At 32.6% G+C, this 15,976-nt stretch overlaps 4 protein-coding genes and 1 long non-coding RNA gene across 5 annotated transcripts; 2 read left to right on the top strand and 3 right to left on the bottom strand.

Annotated features, from left to right (window-relative positions):
• The first annotated feature begins 755 nt into the window (after positions 1-755).
• LOC126685842 (uncharacterized) lies at positions 756-3,172 on the top strand. Its single transcript, XR_007643742.2, has 2 exons — positions 756-1,368; positions 2,179-3,172. It is a non-coding gene; the product is annotated as an uncharacterized LOC126685842 (long non-coding RNA).
• Positions 3,173-3,826: 654 nt separating this feature from the next.
• Positions 3,827-5,878, bottom strand: LOC126687513 (ABC transporter G family member 23-like). The gene is made up of 5 exons (XM_050382073.1): positions 5,873-5,878; positions 5,784-5,790; positions 5,230-5,334; positions 4,259-4,533; positions 3,827-3,871 (listed from the first exon to the last, which is right to left on the bottom strand). The coding sequence occupies exons 1-5, from the start codon at positions 5,876-5,878 to the stop codon at positions 3,827-3,829; spliced, it is 438 nt and encodes a 145-aa protein (XP_050238030.1).
• A 464-nt stretch (positions 5,879-6,342) lies between these two features.
• LOC126687512 (F-box protein At3g07870-like) lies at positions 6,343-7,655 on the bottom strand. The gene has a single exon (XM_050382071.2). The coding sequence runs from the start codon at positions 7,626-7,628 to the stop codon at positions 6,363-6,365; it is 1,266 nt and encodes a 421-aa protein (XP_050238028.1). The 5' UTR covers positions 7,629-7,655; the 3' UTR covers positions 6,343-6,362.
• Positions 7,656-8,602: 947 nt separating this feature from the next.
• Positions 8,603-11,793, top strand: LOC126653461 (uncharacterized). The gene is made up of 3 exons (XM_050347360.2): positions 8,603-8,870; positions 9,257-9,394; positions 11,395-11,793. Exons 1-3 carry the CDS (start codon positions 8,742-8,744, stop codon positions 11,575-11,577), a joined length of 450 nt encoding a protein of 149 aa, XP_050203317.1. The 5' UTR covers positions 8,603-8,741; the 3' UTR covers positions 11,578-11,793.
• A 1,412-nt stretch (positions 11,794-13,205) lies between these two features.
• Positions 13,206-14,419, bottom strand: LOC126653462 (uncharacterized). Its single transcript, XM_050347361.2, has 2 exons — positions 14,309-14,419; positions 13,206-13,737 (listed from the first exon to the last, which is right to left on the bottom strand). Exon 2 carries the CDS (start codon positions 13,700-13,702, stop codon positions 13,529-13,531), a length of 174 nt encoding a protein of 57 aa, XP_050203318.1. The 5' UTR covers positions 13,703-13,737; positions 14,309-14,419; the 3' UTR covers positions 13,206-13,528.
• Positions 14,420-15,976: the final 1,557 nt, after the last annotated feature.

Genomic DNA, 15,976 nt, shown 5'->3' with positions numbered 1-15,976 from the left:
GAATTTTGAAACAGACTTCAATCTTGTAAAGTCTTTAATAGGTAATCTTACAAAAATACTCTCTAAAGCATTTAAACACATCTTCTTCGAATCTTTTTCTTGCTCCTCATCCTCTGCCATTTTTAATTTTAATGGTTGAAGACAAGAAATTTAAAAAGAAACAGTATAAGAACTTTGAAAAAATGTGTAAAAATCAAGATGTTGAGTCGAAGAGAGGTAATTTGAGTCCCCAAACTTTACTTGATATTGTAACTGATATTGCCTCCACTTTTTTTAGTACCGTTATGTTTTATATGATGATATGGTTAGTTACTTAATGCCATGTCACTAATTTAAAGAGTATATTACTATGACATCTCTCACATTTGACATAATTTACAGTTTAGTCTCTTTTATTTGAAAATTGAACTATATAGCCCCTCATTTTTATTTTTGTCAACAATTTAGTCCTTCTGTCCATTTTGGATATTAGTCAACGAAGTCAACGAAATTATATGGTCCCCCACTTTTGTTTTTCTCAACTATTTCACCCCTTACTTTTGTTTTTGTCAACGATTTCGTCCTTTAGGTTTGATAATTAATTTACCCATAAGTCCTTTAACTTCGTTGACTAACACTAAAAATGGATGGAGGGACTAAAACGTTGACGGAAGTAAAAGTGAGTGGCCATATAGTTTAGTTTTCAAATAAGAGGGATTAAAGTATGAATTATATCAAATGTGAGGGGCTTCATAGTAATTTGCTCTAATTTAAATTAACAAATCACATAATTTTATATTGAAAATAAAAAAATAAAAAAAATCTTAATTACCTTTTCATATGTTATCTTTCACCGCTGCCTCTAACCAAACTACCGCCGTTCGCTTCTTTACTCTCCTCCGCCGTACTCTCTTCTGTCGCGCCGTTCGGTTTAATAGTAGTTGTGCTCTTTTAAGTTAAATTACGGTATATGTATTTGATTTATTAGGTTTCACTTTTAGCAATGTGTTCATCATACATTGTTTCATTAAAAAATGTAATTCATATTGTAATGAAACAATGTATTAGGTTTCACTTTTAGCAATGTGTTCATCATACATTGATTGAACCTTATTGGTGTTTTTTCGGTGTAATTTCAGTGTTTTTTGTGGCGTTCTGTTCGATCAATGTTTCATGAGTGTCCTTTAAGTGGTTTTTAGGTGTATTAATTAAGTGTTTTTCATCCTCATAATTTTGCAAATGTAAGGTGCATCTAAAATGTTTTGCAAGCTGCAATTTCTGGGTTGGCTATCGACCACTTGGGAGTTGGGACATTGATCGAATTGTGATTCTTAATTTCTAATTGTGTAATGGAGGATTCTGAAGAGCAGAAACAAAGTTAACCAATTGGTAATTCATTTTTACCATCATTATTCATAATTATGAGCTTGTGAATGTTTAGCTATATGCATATGAGTCTAGAATAGTTAATTGTTTCGCAATGGCCATTGGTGTGAAATAGGATTATTAGGTTAAGGTGAAGTGAATTGGTGAATTTGTTTTCTTTATGCATGCTTTGAAGAAAAAAATTGGTTCAACACAAGTTGAGTTTTAATAGTAAAGTAAACAGTAGCCTTAAATAAACTAATAATTGATTTATTTGTGCACATAGTGTTTCTATGATGTATATGTTTGCAACATTTTCTGTAAATTCTGTGAGGCAAATTTACCTTTTTGGGCAACTCGTAAAACCTGTTACTTAGCCTCCATTGGTCTAGGGAGTAGTTTATGGAGCTGCTACTTCAGGTATTCTCAGTACATATTCTTAATGAAATTGTGTATTAATTTTCTAATTCCTTGATCTGCAATACCTGTTAATATGGCATGTTGATATGACTCCAAGCTGCTGGAAGTTTCCTGCTGTTTCACATTTTTTTGGTCATTTCTCATGCAATTGATAAATTTAAAGGTCATTTCTATTCTAGCTATTTCAATCATAAGTATTGTGTTTGTTTGGTAAGGAAACTTCCACTGAAATTTGGAAGACTTTGATAAACCAATTTGCTTGTATGATGATGTCTGGCCCGTTCCTTACTGGATACATGCAACTCTGATTGTTGTTGCTCTTTATGTTCTTTTTGGTGTTTGTTAAGTGTTCAGTTTCAATTACATATTCTGATTAATTCCTTTGTTACACTCTTACGATTTTATCAACTGAAGATGGCAAGGGAGACAAAAAAATCTAGGATCAGCTTGTCACCTTCTGTCCAACTGTGATTTTGCTGTGCTGGGAGGCAGCGAACCTGGGTTCTCTTGTGATGCTTGAATTTGATCCCAAAGTGTGGTGCTATAGCTGCTGCGATATGTTGGCATCTCTAGTGGAATAAAAACAATACTGTACGGACAATGGTGGCAATAGTGCAGCAGCGGTGGTTAATAAGGCTAGGCAGAGCCTTCATGCTTAGCAGTGTGCAAATTCTAGAGCTGGTGCTTCTCGTAGCCATCAGGTTGATGATAGTGACAGTGCCGTTACACCGACTGCTCCCGGTTGGTCACACAGTGACTTTCCAGGATACCAATAGCATAGGAGCAGGGTGTGTTGTTCAGGATAAGTTTAATTATATCATTCAAGCTGTGCAGGTTAATTTGCAGGGTAAGTTCACTTCTCGTCGTACTGCATAAATTATGGCAATTAGAGAGGTTTGAGTTGGCTCCATGGCTGGTCAAAGTTGATTACGGGACCTTCATGTCCGTAATACTTCTAGTAGTTAGCCTCTAAATTTAATGTTTGGGAGATGAAATGTACAAAAGTTCATGATGAAGAAAACGGGAAATTTAATTTTTTTGCATATATTAGCTAGTTTTGGCAAGTGTAAGATAGATCATAGATGCAAATAGGATTTGGTAGTATGTATTTCTTTCTGGGAAGTTCTTACCTAGACCCGGTCTATGAAAAATTCATGGACCTATCCAATGAGGTGTTAGAGAAATAAGAAAAAAGAAAAAATAATAGGAAGAAAGAGAAAATTGTGTTAGATTTTCTAACACCTCATTGGGTAGGTGCATGGAAAATTCATGGACCGGGACTAGGTAAGAATTTCCCTTTCTTTATTCATATATTTATCCCCTAATAGAGATGCATTTTTTGATTTATTTAGTAAATGTGACATCTCAGCTTATATTCATTTTCCTTTTGGGATTTGCCTCTATCTAATTTCGGGATAGTAATTTTTCTAGTAGAACAATAGTAGAGAGTGAATTATATAATGGCTTAACCCCTGAAAAACCCCCCACCTTTCAACCCCCCTTCGTTTGCACCCTCACCTTTCAAAATCTCCAATTTTACCCAAATTATCACCTTTCATTTTCAATTGCACCCTAGAAGTATTAAATTGGGCTTTTGTCACTAGAAAAAAGTTGAAATCGATACTTTATATTTTAATTCATGTTCTAAGTAGTCCTTAATGTTTAAATTTCAACAACAAAACCATATTTAATGATATTTTTAATTGATTTTTATTTTATATAAAAAAATTAACTTTTAAAATTTTAAGAAATATGGTTTTATTGTTGAAATTTAAACATTGAGGACTATTTAGAATATGAATTAAAATATAAATTATCGATTTGAACTTTTTTATAGTGAAAAGGGGCTAATTTAATATTTTTAGGGTGCAATTGAAAATGAAAGGTGAGAATTTGGATAAAATTGGAGATTTTGAAAGGTGAGGGTGCAAACGAAGGGGGGTTGAAAGGTGGGGGGTTTTTCAAGGGATTAGCCTTATATAATTAACCGGTTTAATTTAGGGTTTTTAAGTGTATTATAAGTCTTTTGGTGTAATTTTGTTCTAATTAATTTTGAAAATATTCAATAGCTCGGAGTTGAGGATTCAGTGTAAGAAAATGTTGGCGGCTAATGGATGAGCATTTCCAAAAAGGATAAGGAATTGGAGAAAGTTGCAAAATAACACATACAAATTCAATTAAATTTGGATAAAGGGTTAATCTGATACTCAAACTTGAGTCGCAGGACCATATATGTTATTTTTAATATTTTTAATCAATTAGATCGCAAAATTTGTGTTTCCGGATCAAATGAGTTTTATTTTTTAACTTTTAGATTCCAAAACTTGTCTAGGGGTCAAATAACCCCTAATTGATCTATATACTTCAAATACATTATTTGACTCCAATATATTAGTTTTGGGATTTAATCGGTTAAAAAAATTAAAAATGATTTATTTGACCTCGAGATATAAATCTTGGAACCTAGTTGATTAAAAAAGTTGATGAACAGTACCCCAGAAGTTGGCTCATCAAGAATTAAAATTGCAGGATTATGAATCATTTCAACACCAATTGATACTCTTTTTCTTTCTCCACCAGAAATTCCTCTTTTTTCTTCATCACCAACAAAACTATGAGCAACATGAGAAAGTTTAAGCTCCATCATCAAATTTTCTACTAATTTTTCTCTATCTTTTGAGCTCATACTTAACCCTCTGAGCCTAAATTTTGCACTATACATTAACGTTTCTTGCACTGTAAGTAAAGGAAGTAGATTATCTTCTTGAGCTACAAACCCACAAGAAAACAAATCAATGATACGCCATCAAAAAAAATTGTCTCCTACGATACACCATAAGTAATATATATATTTTCTTTTCATAATTATCTGAGTTAAAAAAATACATGTATCATAAGTGTATTTTTATTGTATCTTAAGTGTATTTTTGGTGTTATTTAGTCTTAAGTAGTTTTTTTTAGTGTTTTTAGGTTTATTTTTGGTGTATCTTAAGTATTTGTTTTAGTGATTTAGGTGTATCTTTAGTGTATTTTTGGTGTTTTCCAGGTGTATCTTAAGATTTAACTTAGATAAAAGTTTTTCTTCCGTCCCAGTAAGCGGGTTCTTTCTCAGAGTGATAGTTCAGTTCAAGCGGTTCACTAAAAATAATAAAATACACTAAAAATATGCCAAAAAATCACTAAATAAATACACTAAAAATCCATCAAATTAAAATCAAAATCCAAAAAATAATAAAAATATACTAAAATTATGCCAAAAAATTTCATTAAATAAATACCAAAGTGTTCATGATTCATCAAAGTATTAAAGTAAATAAGCATATTGAGTTATATACATTATCAAACAAGCACTTCTTCGACTTCCCCTCATATCTCATAATATTTTGAAGTAGTTCTTCAAGTTTCCATGATCGATATGTTTCATCAGCGGAAGACTAAAGAATTTTTAAATCAGGACGGTCTCACCAGGTTTCAATACACTTAAAATTTCCTTAAATAAAAGGTCACTTGAAAATTGAGACGACTTAAGAAGGAAATAGCCATGTTCACACATGAAGAATCGACTATGAGCTATGAAAAGAAAATTTTAGCTATTAAACATAAATGAAAAAGATAAAAAAATCAAAGAATTGGATTCAAATATATGTTTCTTGCCCACATCTCATAGCAAAAAAATTATAATTTAAAAGCTTTAATGCACCAAAAATCACCAACTTTCGCGTATTTTTAATATTTAACATAATTTTTTAATTTTGGTAAAAAAGTACATGAACTTTCAAAATTTTATAATTAAAGACAACTTCACCGTTTTGGATGTAAAACGGCACCATTTTACATTTAAACGACGCCGTTTTGGATGTAAAATAACACTATTTTCAAATAAAAACACACGTGGTCTTAATTGTAAAAAGTTGAAAAGTTCATGTTAAATATGTCAAAATTAAAAAATTATGTTAAATATCAAAAACATGCGAAAGTTGGTGATTTTTGGTGCATTTAAGCCTAGTTTAAAACACTACTATTACACTGAAAAAACACCAAAAGAACACTAGTACTACACCAAAATGACACAATTAGTTACTCAATGGCCTATAGTTCCTAGAGATACCTTCATTTATCAAGTAACTAATGCAAACTGACTATGTATCCATAAAAAAACAAATGAGTCTTTAGTGTTTAATTTGTAAGTTTGCTTATATTTGATGTATTCCCAAGCATATTCTCATCCTTTTTCTTCCTTTATTGGGCAAGTGAGAAACTGCATGAACATAGGCAACGTATTGGTGCCTACTTTCAACAACGAAAACACTATTTTTATGAGGTTAAGAAAATTTAAGTAAGCAGGATGATGTAAACAACAAAATTGAGACATTGATAATAAAATAATTTAAGAAAGTCCAATTTAATTTACTGGTGTGTCAAGAAACACTTAGTACATGGCTTTGCATCAAGTTCAAGAAATGTTCAAACAAACTTAAAGAACAATAAACAAAATACTTGTTGAACGATTCTGGTTTCCCTTTCAGTATGACATTGCTTTCATGAATTAATAACCCAAACATAACTAAAACATAGAGATAATTACTTGTTGAACGATTCTACAAAATTTCGAAGATCGAAGGCGAGACAAGAGTCTGGTTGTATAAAATGACGCGAGACGAATGTTGGATTCCATGAACCTTATATAACTTGAAGGAAGACTTCTGCGGGTCATAGGTAACCTGTACAGGTCTCTCTCTACTTCTTTGTGCATGATCATAGGCATGCGTAACAATGGAATTATCTTCGGTGAGAAACAATGGCATCAAATTAACGCCAGAAATTGGAGGGATTGTCATATGTTTCACCCAACTTTCGTCTTTCAATAACCAGAGATCACCATTTTTGGTAAATAAAGAGAGGTAATCACTTGCTAAACTTGCAAACTCTTGTGTTTCATCGCGGTTGTAATTTTCACCCATATGAGGTAACGGTATCTCCGCGATTAATTTTGTAGTAAAATCGAAGCGAAACAGTTTCTCTCGAGTTTTTATTCTCAGCAAATAAGCTTCATTTTCTTCTTCATCAAAATCAAGATTACCACGCATCTTAAACATCCGGTACATTTCGAGATTTAATGCTTCATTGTCACGTCGTAACCAATACATTCCCTCGTTTATTACAATTGCCTCATCACAAATTTCGTACGGAATATCATCGGCGATGCTTGTCCACGTATTCGATTTAAGTGAGAATAAATCAATTGCTGATCTCAAGTGATCTTGAAAATAACGCTCAACTTTTATGACTTTATAGTCATTGTTTGATGAATCATAAACAAACCCTAGATAAGCTAAGATGCCGTCCGTAGCAGCTTTTGGATAACCGCCTGATTTTGGTAATTCTCGGAACGCATTGGTGCATGGATTCCATAACACTGTAACATGGTCGCTCATGTATACACTGGTTTCATCATTATGCAAGTTACCAATCATGTCGATGCACAAAATTCCATTGCAAGAACAAAACAAATCCGTTTTCCAGCCGGAGTAGACGAACAGCCTACTGCTGGAATTATCGCGCCAGGACATCGGAAATATCTGCTGAGTCGGAGGAAAAGAGAGTTTCTTGGTGAAGACGGCAACTGGATCATTCTGTTGCAGTCCAACATATTGTACAATATTTATAGAATCATCCTCTACTAAAGCAAGACAATATTGATTCGGATTGAGATGTCTGTGAGATGCGGCAAAACGGGGACTGCTGAGAACTGAATGCCAGTATTTGGAGATGCACCTGAATCGGAGTATGGATTCGGCCGGCAATTTCAAGAATATATTCTCAATCACCTCGTCGGAAATAAACTTACTTATTGCCTGCTTCATCGGAAACTAAATTAACCTTTTTTTTTGTTTTGAGAATGATCGGAAATTAAACCTAAACTATAACTCTTTAGAACTTAAATAGAGGCAACATGGAATGCGTATATGATTTGAACTTGTGAAAGATTTTTTCCTAAAAGGATAAGGAATTGGAGAAAGTGTAATTACAAAAAATAATTATTTTAATTTGCCATCATATTTTTATCAATAATATTTAGTTATATATTTTTTCTTTAATAATTGATAACTATTAAATTTTAGAAAATGATAACTTAAATTAATTGAATTGATCCAATATGAACCACTAATGAAGACGGTTTGATCTTCTCAGCTTAAGAACATTGATTTAAAGTCTAGGTTAAATGAAAGTTCACTAAAAATTTATTTTTATCTCTGAACTTGTTAAAAAAGATCAATTAATTTAAAATTAAAAAAAATATTAATTTAACATTTTATTTTGTTTCAACTCCTCAATGAGATGTTAAAAATGATTAAAGCATTACACATAAATTGGATCTACTATAGCAAAATATTATTCCCTCTGTTTATTTTTAGTTACTGTTTTAGACAAATCTTTTTGTCTATTTATATTCATTATTTTTAGGATTTCTATATGACTTATAATTATATTTCAAATTTATCCCTTTTAATAAATCACCTTATTACATGATAATTCAATTTTAAAACTAAATTTTTCATAAGTAGGGTTAATAATGTGATTTTTAAAATTAATTTTTTTATTAAAGGAGTCAATAAATAGAGTTATATTAGTCTTTACTTTTAAAATTTAAGATAAAAAAGACAATTAAATAAAAACGGAGGAGGGAGTATTGAATAATTTAAAACCGAAAGTGAAAAACAGGGTCCGAAATCATGTGTTTGGTCTTAATTGGTCCTTTTTGATAAGTTCAAGGTTCAAAATGAACATTTATTGAATGAAATTTCCTCAAAATTTGCCCAACCTATTCCGCAAGTAAGCTCAAGGCGGGTACCCGATTAAGCGGGTCGGCAAATAAATAAACCCTTTAAACCCTACAATTTCAGCTGATAAACCCTATAGAAAAGGTACCAAATTTTGCTTCGAATTGGAGAAAATTAATTTTGTGACGCAAAAGAATGGATCACATAGCAGCACTTGAACAACAAATGATGTCAGAAAGATTGAAAAAGAAGCTTAACGAAGTTAATATAGCTGCTGAAACCCAACTCGCCTCTGTCCAAGACCACATTAATTTCACTCTTCAGGTATAAATTTCTCAACAATTTCAGGTTTATTTGCATCTTTTTGTATGTGGGTGTTACTCAATTTTTGATGGGTTGGTTTGATTTTGTATCTAGTTATTTAAAGTTGGTTACTTGGTCTCTCTCATTTTGTTAGCTACCGAAAACAAAGTTTTTACTTTGTGATCGTCTAGGTAGCACGGTCAATTTATTCAATTAACAATTTCCGTGCCGGGAACTTGGCGCATCGTACACGGAACTTTGTTTTTTTAAAATTAAACCGTTTTGCCAGTATGTCAGTGTCCAAGTGCCCTGTTTCCCGTATCCGTGTCTGTTCTACCTAGGTGATGGTTAGATATGTAGTTGAAATCAAAAGTTTGGATATTTATTGGGAATTTGATTTGTTTCAGCAAGCGTACTTCAAATGTGCATATGAGTGCTTTGATAGAAACAGAAAGCATGAAGAGATTGGCAACTGTGTGGAGCATTGTAGTGTCCCAGTTGTTAGAGCTCAACAACATTTTGAGAATGAGATGTCCAAGTTTCAAGTAAGTCTGGTCTTTTTTTCCTTTCTGAACTTCATTTTCTTGTTTCAAGGTTTGTGATATCGTTTCTAAAACGGGTATTGAAGGGAAGGCCACGTAGTTATGAGCATATTAAAGATTATTTTTCGATGCAAATCTCTTTAGAAAATCAGCAAAACTAGTGATTAGTGTATTATTTGATTCAGTCTCCGCAAGCTTGGCCTAGTGGTAGGGACATTATGTTCTACCTTGGTAGATCCAAGGTTTAGATCTCTCCCTCTTCCTTTGTAAAAAAAAAAGTATATTACTGGATTGAGAATAACTGGTTACAAAAATGAATATGTGATAAGCTGTATTTTTATCTTTAAAATGAGAATTAGGCATGCCAAGATGGCTAAGTGGAGCGAGAATTGAAGCTACCTGTTTTATCTCTCTCCTTCACTCACACACACAGACATAAAACTAGGAGAATAGACGAACCAAAATATAAATTAAGATACTAATAATTAAATGTATTGGTTAAGTTTTCATCTTGGAAATTGAACAAAAATAAAACTTTATCTCCTCCATCTCGGTAGATTAGGTGTTGATTGGTTGTTTGGTGGAATGGCTGATACAGTGATTATTCCATATTGAGCATATTCGTTCTCTAGGTTCTTTTTCATTCAACCATTTGGTTTTCAAAATTCAACTCTTCTTTTAAAATCACTGTACTTTTGTTATAAGGTAATACCAATGATGAAAACAATCAAATATTGGTAGCTCTGCTTTGAGAAGCCATTTAGCTTCTAAAAATAATAGTCCCTTGCAAAACTATATCTCGGAGGCAGAAGAACACAATAGCTGTGGTAAAGATTGGCTGTTTAATTATCTAGATGAATCATTGTTGACAATAGTTTCCGAGATCATTGGTTGAAACTGTGAACCTCGTGGCTTGAGGATTTGAGGAATAAATTTTAGCAACTACTGCATCTCTTGGAGTATTCTGGTGCAGAGTTGGTATTTGGGATTGGACTGACAAGTTTAATGTGGGAACAATCACTTATATATTGGTTTTGTCAAAGAATTTGAATATTGTGGGAAGGTTTTCTTCTCAGAATGTCATCTGGTGTCTCGCATTGTTTTTTTTCCTGCATTATAGTCGTCGTGTTCTTCATCTCTTCAAATGTTAGCTTCTGGGTTCAATACAGTTCTATAGAGGAGTAATTGACAAACCTTGACATCAGATAGTCTACAAAGAACGTAATTCCCTCCTCAATTGTACATGACTAGCAAAGTCTACATAACAATAAATCCATGTACATGTGTTAAGCCAATCACTGTATACTGTAAGCCCAAAGGCAGGAAGATATAGCAGTGTGGATTTTTTTGCCATCTAGTAATTTTGCGAGAAAAAGAAAAGAAAATTTAAACCCTATTCTCCCTTAAGAAATATTAAAAATGACGGTGGATCCCAAGTTGGAAAAAGCTTGTTTCGTTGCTAGGAATAGCACTGGAAAGGAGAATGCAAAAATGAATTTCTAAATTACATGGAACTGGAAGTAATATAATTTGATTCATGTGTACTTAAATTTCTTTTTCTTTAATAAAATACGACTTTCTGGTTACATTTCATTCAGAATTGGGAATTTGATAGTTTCTATTTTAGTGAATTTATATTATAAAACATAGAACCCTCTGAAAATCTTCGGTATTCATCTTCTATGCTGGATCCCTGTGTGGAATGATAAACATAGGATTATCATGCTGATGTAAGTGTTTGTGATATAGTGAAATCAGAGGCATTTAAGTAATGCCTACTTTATAATGAAAAGACATTTTTGTTTCGACAGTTTCTTTTGGACAAAGATTGGGATTCATAAGCCTCCAGAAACAGGCCTTCTAGATGCTTTCCATGCTGTAAATGTTTTAAGCTCAGAATGCAAAAGAAAAGAAAAAGATTTAAAAGCAGTCATTCCTAGTCCGGTTAATGCATTAATCCATACTGGCATGGATTGTTTTAACGGGTTTTATACTAAATGCAGGAAAGAATGAATAGATCTCTGATGGTCTGCCAAGACAAGTTCGAGACAGCTAAGCTACAACAGATTGGCTCTGATGCTGTGAATATTCTGGAGTCATGTGTGGACCAGTCAATCCAGGAAACCGTCAAGACACTGCCTCATCTTGTTGAAAGATTGAAATCAAATTTCTCTATTAGAGATTAAACTCAGCGAGCATTGCCCGCGACTCGCAACATTTTCAGTATTTTGGAAGTTATTAGATCTCCAGTAATCAGAGTGACTCACGATTATACTATGCTGTGCCCTTCAAGACAGCGCGTGATTTAGAAAAAAATTTAACATTTTAGATTGCTTGCTGCTCTGCAATGCAATATCAGCATTTTATTTATTTTAATATAATAAGATTACTAATTTTCTTCATGAATCCAACAACAATATTAGGATGAACAGTTTTGTTGATAAGATGTATTATTTTCAGGTTAACCCTAAATGCAATATATCATCAAAATTACCATGCTTTGGAAATCACCCATAATTATGATTAGTTTATTAATATAGAAAGTTTATTACAGGTGAATCCTAGTGTTCCAATGTTACATTGGAACACCATGATGTTACACATCTTCAATCATACCAATTTTAGAACCATGAGAAAATGTTTTATTTTCCATTTTTTTCCCTGTCAGGTGTCTTTCGTGCTTGACGGGATTTTCTTATTTCTTGAAATCCTGGTTCCAATAGGAGAATTCCAGCCTATGAATCCGTCCCAGAAAGAGTAGCCGTCAGATTTGATATCCCAGTTACAATTCGGCTGACATCGAAGATCATCCCCAAGTGACGCGTCGAATATCACAAGTTTTTTAGAAAATCTTTTTCCTAGAGGATCTCTCCAGCTCACATGGCACTTAACAGTTGTAGTTCCTGAGAAATTGGTGCGGAATTTCCATTGAACAAAACTTCCATAAGCAATATGATGCGTTCCGAGGTTATCATCTTTGGAACGACAAGTAAGGCTTAGAACCTTCTGAAACTCCAACCGATTATATATTTTCAGAGTCACCTCCGAATTTTGAAACCACGAGAGAGGTCCAGCTGAGACAGGAGAAAGTTGCGAGAAATAGCACAAAATGGTGTAAAAGAGAAGTAGATGAATAGCATTCATCATTTCTCTTTTACCCATTTTGTAAATGAATTGATCTTTGATTGAAGATGGAACATACCAATAGCTATCCCTTGAGCCTTTCTTTATAGGGATGAGCCATTGGAGATCAGTTTTTAACCATTGTAGGCAAATTATGTTGGCAGGCATTTATGAGTTGGATGGTGTAAAATTTTCATATTTTTTGAAGAGCAAACCATAAAAATTAACTATATCCAACCAAGAAGATTGGGCATTGCTATTTTTAGAGCTCTAGTTCATTCAGTTTACCAGCAATTCTTATCACCACTAAGATACCAACAATACCATAATATACCAATTTCATAAAATGTGCACCACTATAATAGTAATACCTTTTTTTAAATAAAAAGTGATTAAGTTTGAAAATACAAAAACTATTACTCCCCTTCTAAATCTATAGCATCTACATCGACGGGGAATCATCGATAGGAGGAAGTTTCGGAAACATATTTGAAATTGAAATGTTACCGATAGCTATTAGCTAGCTAAAATCTAGAGATGAGTTCGAATGAATGCATGATCACATCAACTAATTGAAATTAATAATGATTATTTTATTTTGGCAAGAGGTGGCAAAATCATACCATCTATAGATGAGCTTCCATGATTTACAAGACAAGTTTAGCATAGATGCAGTTTCAAACAGCATTCAGAAACCAAAATATGAGAATTAGATATTATTAGATACGATAGATTTTGATCAAAATAACATACGACTTTTATCAACAAAGAAAGGACTTCTTGAATATTTTTTATTCTAAATATTATCTAAGCCGCCCTTTGAAACAGAATCCAGTACGCCTTCACAGATAAATGCCGGGATAGTGTGAGAACATCCATTTTCAACCCTCCAAACAGATAACCTGCAAAATGCAAACGCTAACACAGTGTCTTCGGAAGGTTATCCTTGTTTTGACTACATAAGTACAGTAAACCAAACATCATTAGATCCAATCTTTAGAATGCATGCCTCCCTCAAGTCTCTTGCTTGCTTTTCTGCCCTTCGAACTTATCTATAGCGACCTGAAGCTCATCTGTACCTCCGACAGCTCTCATGGTGTAGAAATACACCCCAAAGACAAACGATGTCAAGCCGCCAGCAACTACCAGATTCTTGGTCTTAGGTGCAAGGTTCATGAATCCCGTCATTTTTCTAAAGTGTATTATACTTTATGGCAATGAAGCTGAAAAGTAATCAAGAAAACTGATTCAATTAGTCTATTTCTGGCCAAGCGTTTAAAATGCAAGATTCAAACTTCTTCAAAAAAAGAAGAGAACACGAACACCACGAACATGAACATGCCGGATATTGGAAGCAGATTTAAGGTAAATTATTATTAATCAATTTGAAACATGAAGAAATTAAATTCCACCCTCAAAAGGATATGTTTCCTTAAAGAATCTTACTAGAATACAGAGTCTCAAACACATATCCATTAAAACCCTAGACCAACGCAGGTAAATTGATGAATACAATATTGCACTGTGCACCATAGTGGATTAAAATCATTTGAATTTGGCCACCAAATTCCCTAAAATGACAAACAAGTTACAAGATTTGCTAGTGAACTGCACTGTACACATGTAGTAGACAAAACTGCAAACAAAATTTCATGTTTGCAAATACAATTTAAATTTCAAAAACCATAAAAAAAAGTTATCAATAGAAGTATAATACAGATCAATCAAACACAAACAAAAGATAATCAACCACAAAAGAAGGGTGAAGTGTAAAAAAAAGAAAGAAAAAAGAACCTGAAATTGAATGATCGATGAGGAATGGGGCTCTGATCGAAACCCTAATTAACAGAGAGTTAAATTTTTGATGCACTATTTGGAATTGAAGATTGATTTGATTTGGGGGATTAGGGCTGTATGTAGTAAAGGCCTGTGCTGTAGTATGTCGCAATGGGCTCAATAGGTTTCTATTTTATCAGCCCATTATTCAACTCCACAATTTCTTTTAAGAATTATAATTGACAAATACCTAAAAGAGAGAATACCTTTTTAACATAACTATACATTTATATAAAGAATAATAATACAACGCAACGGATGTGCCACATCATTGACTTAACGGTTGTATCACGTCATTCGTGTAACAAATCAATGATGTGACACATTCGTTGTGCAGGATAAACACTCCTAACTAAAATTATAGCCAATGTTGGTGCAGTAAAAGATGCGGGTCTAAAAAGTACATTTTAATTCAAAACTAATATTAAATAATCCGGATTTTAATCATATCAACAACTAGTAGAATAATAGCATTAACAAGTATAATTAATAAGCATCTAAAAGTCAATGTAGAATACCTATATTGATTCTTTAAAGTTTCTATGTTCCGATAGTACAGTGACTGCTCGGTCATCTCTGGTAAATTTCCGCAAGTATACAGATGCCAATTAAGTAGTATAGATTGTGAAGTTCGGATATTGTATTCATAGGAAAAACCAATCTTTAGCCATCAAATTACGAATTAAGATATGTCTAACAATTAAAAGGTTAATTTAAAGTAATTAAACTAATATAAATAATAAAATAATTAGTGAAATAAAATATGAATTAAATTTATGAGAATGAAAATTAAGGATTAATAACTATCTCGTTTTCCTCAATGGGGAAGACCAGTTCGTCTTCCTCACTGAAGAAGATGATCTTCCTTCATAGAAAAAGAACTCATTTCGTCTTCCATGGAGGAAGACGAACCAGATCTGATTCATTTTTTCCGTGACAAACCTGCTTCGAATTCTTCACGAGAAAGACGAACTGATTTTTTTAAAAATAATTTTTATTTTAGAAGATAACTTTTATTATAAAAAAAAATAAACTTTTGCGTATATTAATTTATTAATCGGAAAGTATTAATTATTTTGAAAATACGTCGCAGTCATAAAAAGGCAGCACGGTCGAATGAATGTGGCGCTGGATTTGTTTTTGATATTATAATATTTAAATAAAAATTTATTATTAATTTTATAATTTATGGAGAAGAGGGTTTTTTGTTCTTTTTTATAACATTAAGTGCTTTTTAAAAATTACACTAAAAATAAAGGATCAAATTGATATTTTTTCAAGTGAAAAGGGGTCAATTTAATTTTTTTAGGGTGGAATTGGAAAATAAAGGTGCGAATTTGGGTGAATTGGATAAAAATATTTTAATAGAAGATGGTGTTTGTCAATTTGTTTTTAATTGAAAACATTTTGGCTAATTATTAGTCTAAATTATACCTTTATAGTCCTTACATTTTCAAAGTGATTAAATAACTTTTATTGTTTGATAATAAAGCCAGTTAGGAACCAATGGAGTTTGGTTCAAGTGGTAAGCGGTTTGGTATCGCTTACATAAGATCTCAGGTTCGAATTTTGTGAATGCAGAAAATTTCCATTGGTAGACTCCTCACCATGCCAGGTGCGCGCCAC

Source organism: Mercurialis annua, linkage group LG6 (assembly GCF_937616625.2).
Source record: "Mercurialis annua linkage group LG6, ddMerAnnu1.2, whole genome shotgun sequence".
NCBI lineage: Eukaryota > Viridiplantae > Streptophyta > Magnoliopsida > Malpighiales > Euphorbiaceae > Mercurialis > Mercurialis annua.
Note: the sequence above shows the minus strand (reverse complement) of the source record. Positions and strands in the feature narration are given on the sequence as shown.

What these genes read in the sequence shown, in the direction of transcription:
- LOC126687512 (XM_050382071.2), bottom strand. Translation starts at nt 7,628, where the DNA reads ATGAAGCAGGCAATAAGTAAGTTTATTTCCGACGAGGTGATTGAGAAT.
- LOC126687513 (XM_050382073.1), bottom strand. An exon ending in TTTAAGTGTATTGAAACCTG is followed by an intron (nt 4,534 to 5,229) that starts GTGAGACCGTCC and finishes GTGGGTTTGTAG; the next exon opens with CTCAAGAAGATAATCTACTT. An exon ending in TTGATGAGCCAACTTCTGGG is followed by an intron (nt 3,872 to 4,258) that starts GTACTGTTCATC and finishes CTCATCCATTAG; the next exon opens with CCGCCAACATTTTCTTACAC.
- LOC126653462 (XM_050347361.2), bottom strand. Translation starts at nt 13,702, where the DNA reads ATGACGGGATTCATGAACCTTGCACCTAAGACCAAGAATCTGGTAGTT.
- LOC126653461 (XM_050347360.2), top strand. Translation starts at nt 8,742, where the DNA reads ATGGATCACATAGCAGCACTTGAACAACAAATGATGTCAGAAAGATTG. An exon ending in ACATTAATTTCACTCTTCAG is followed by an intron (nt 8,871 to 9,256) that starts GTATAAATTTCT and finishes GATTTGTTTCAG; the next exon opens with CAAGCGTACTTCAAATGTGC. An exon ending in ATGAGATGTCCAAGTTTCAA is followed by an intron (nt 9,395 to 11,394) that starts GTAAGTCTGGTC and finishes TACTAAATGCAG; the next exon opens with GAAAGAATGAATAGATCTCT.